Raw genomic sequence first — 2500 nt, forward strand, 5'->3', positions numbered from 1 at the left:
CACTGCAAAGTAACAAGTCAAAAGGGAAAGGACGGGAGGATGAGAATGAGAAAGAATGAGAGAGGGTTGAAAGAGCAGAAGGGCAGATAGAGAGAGGGACGAAAAAAAAACAGGAGAGCCAGCTGGAGGATAACATGGGCGAATTAGTCGAAGGAAATTTGGGATAAAGGATTAGAGTGAGGAAAACATCGGACAGACGGAGGATTTAGACGGAGATTGCAGACGGGAGAGGACGCGGGATGGAGTCAGGCCCGGAGAGGGATGTCTCAGTCGTGGTACATTTTGAGGATGCAGCTTTTGATGACTCCCATATATCTGTCCCACACTACCTGATGTCTGTGTGTGAGAAAGAGAGAGGGGGGGGGAGAGAGAGAGAGGGGGGGAGAGAGAGAGAGGGGGGTGGGGGAGAGAGAGAGGGGGGAGGGGGGGGAGAGAGAGAGGGGGGGAGTGGAGAGAGAGCAATGGAGAAAAAGGAAGATTGTAAGGCCTGAAACTAATTCTTAATAAAAAGGTCTGGGCCGTGTGAATTCAGTTTCATAACATGGAGCGATCTTTGTTAATTCAACTCACTGTAATTATGGGTCTGTTAATGTTTTAATAACTTTGTCCATTGAATATCTCTTTGTTAAGTGTGTCGTGGGGCAGGGTTGTGTAAACCGTTAACTACATTCCAGTGTGGCTGTGGCAGAAACAAGGTAACTATAGTTTAAGAAATGAGGAATGAGATAGAGTGACACCCGCTGGTGAAACAGAGACGCCAGCATGAAATGAACATGCGCAAACATAGCTAACGCACCCGTTAAAAAGCTGCAACCTATGTGCCCTTCAGTGCCTACATGAATACCAAACAGCGTGATCCAATACTCACTTGAATGTGTCGAGTATGTGTGCTGAGTTTGTGTAGTGGGTGAGGTAGAGCCTCATGTCTCCCGATGTCCATTTGTCTGACCGACATGGCTCAATGAACTGAAAGAGAGAAAGGGAGAGGGAGGGAGAGGGGGAGGGAGGGAGAGAGAGAGAGAGAAAGGGAGGGGGAGAGAGAGAGAGAAAGGGAGGGAGAGAGTGAGAGTGAGAGAGTGAGAGAGAGGGAGACAGAAAGGGACAGAGAGAGAGAGAGAGGGAGGGAGAGAGAGAGAGAGAGGGAGGGAGAGAGAGAGAGGGAGGGAGAGAGAGATTACATCACATGGTCTCACGGGAAGCGTAAAAGTCTGCAGACCTTAATATTTCCCTCAAGGGCCAGGGTTGAACACTGCCTTCTCTTTGCTTATTATACAGGCTGCTTGTGCAACACGAACACATAAAAGTTATAAATGCACCTTCTCTACAAGATCAATGAAGAAATCTCTAACGTCTTTCGTGTTGGTGAGCTTGGCAGCGATGTTGACTAGGCCTCTGGAGAGATTCTGTGGGAGAAAATACACAGTTTGCTTTTGTCATTATGAGCATGCTGAACGAAAACATATACAGATAAAACACTAACTTTAAAACATTACCATCACTAGTATCATCGTGTTGTACTGTAATAGTTTTATTTATATATCACTCAAGAGACCTCGTATGGATGAACTGGGTGGTCTTGGGTAGTCACAAAAGTAGTGTTAGAAAAGCATGCGTCCCTCACCTTGAAATTAGCTTCCATCTCGTTAAATGCTTTAGTTTTCCCCCGAAGAGCTGTACACACCAAACTACGCGGGAAGGAGACGAACAAGGGAGAGGAATACAAATAAGAGCATAAAGGGTATCAGAACATACTGTTAATGAGGGTGATTATCGTCTGATGTACTGAGTGATACTATTTGATAATCCCATCATCATCATGATGCGCGCGCGCACACGCACACACGCGCACACACACACACACACACACACACACACAAAATGGCAATGCATTTGATGGACTCTTGACAGGAACTAACCCAAAAGCAACTGTACAACAAATACATACATCATATTTATTATTTCTCAAACCTCTTGTGCTGGTCCAGTAGGTCCTTGTCAGTAATTAAAATCTTCAGTTCCTTTAGATCTTGCAAGAACTCCTTTTCCAGATCCACATCCATGTCTTCCACCATGTTATCTGAGAACATGAATTCAAATCAGAAATCTTGATCTAATATTACCATACCAGATCATAGGTACTAGGACTCATTTGTTTCCCCTAATTAACGCAGGTCTCTGGAATCATGGCACATAATCCATAAATCTGATTGACCAACTGATTCAATAAATCAATGGCAATGAGTGCCATAACCCTGGAAACAGCTGCACCTGGTAGTGGTGTGACTAATGATGTATACAGTCACAGAATATTCATAGAATATATTATGTGACAGGCAGCAGCTGGTGAAAGAAAGACCTGGATGATGTAATGGATTCGGTGAGTAATCCCCACTACTACCTAGTTACTAGTGTAGAGTAGTGGGGGATTACTCACCGAATCCATTGCATTGCAATATTTTGGCTTGACTAGCGAGTGTGTCATTGATTTTCAACAACTGTT

General features: G+C 44.6%; 1 protein-coding gene across 1 annotated transcript in view; it reads right to left on the reverse strand.

Annotated features, from left to right (window-relative positions):
* Positions 1-157: 157 nt before the first annotated feature.
* Positions 158-2500, reverse strand: part of fibpa (fibroblast growth factor (acidic) intracellular binding protein a) — a 4496-nt gene continuing 2153 nt past the window's right edge. The window contains exons 7-11 of the mRNA XM_080526167.1: positions 1969-2077; positions 1622-1685; positions 1317-1403; positions 869-966; positions 158-336 (exon numbers count right to left, since the gene is read on the reverse strand). Coding sequence (XP_080382293.1) covers positions 267-336; positions 869-966; positions 1317-1403; positions 1622-1685; positions 1969-2077 — 428 coding nt within the window. The 3' untranslated portion in view covers positions 158-266. The remainder of the gene's footprint in view (positions 337-868; positions 967-1316; positions 1404-1621; positions 1686-1968; positions 2078-2500) is intronic.

The sequence above is a fragment of the Nansenia antarctica genome (assembly GCF_963989245.1).
Source record: "Nansenia antarctica genome assembly, chromosome: 3".
NCBI lineage: Eukaryota > Metazoa > Chordata > Actinopteri > Argentiniformes > Microstomatidae > Nansenia > Nansenia antarctica.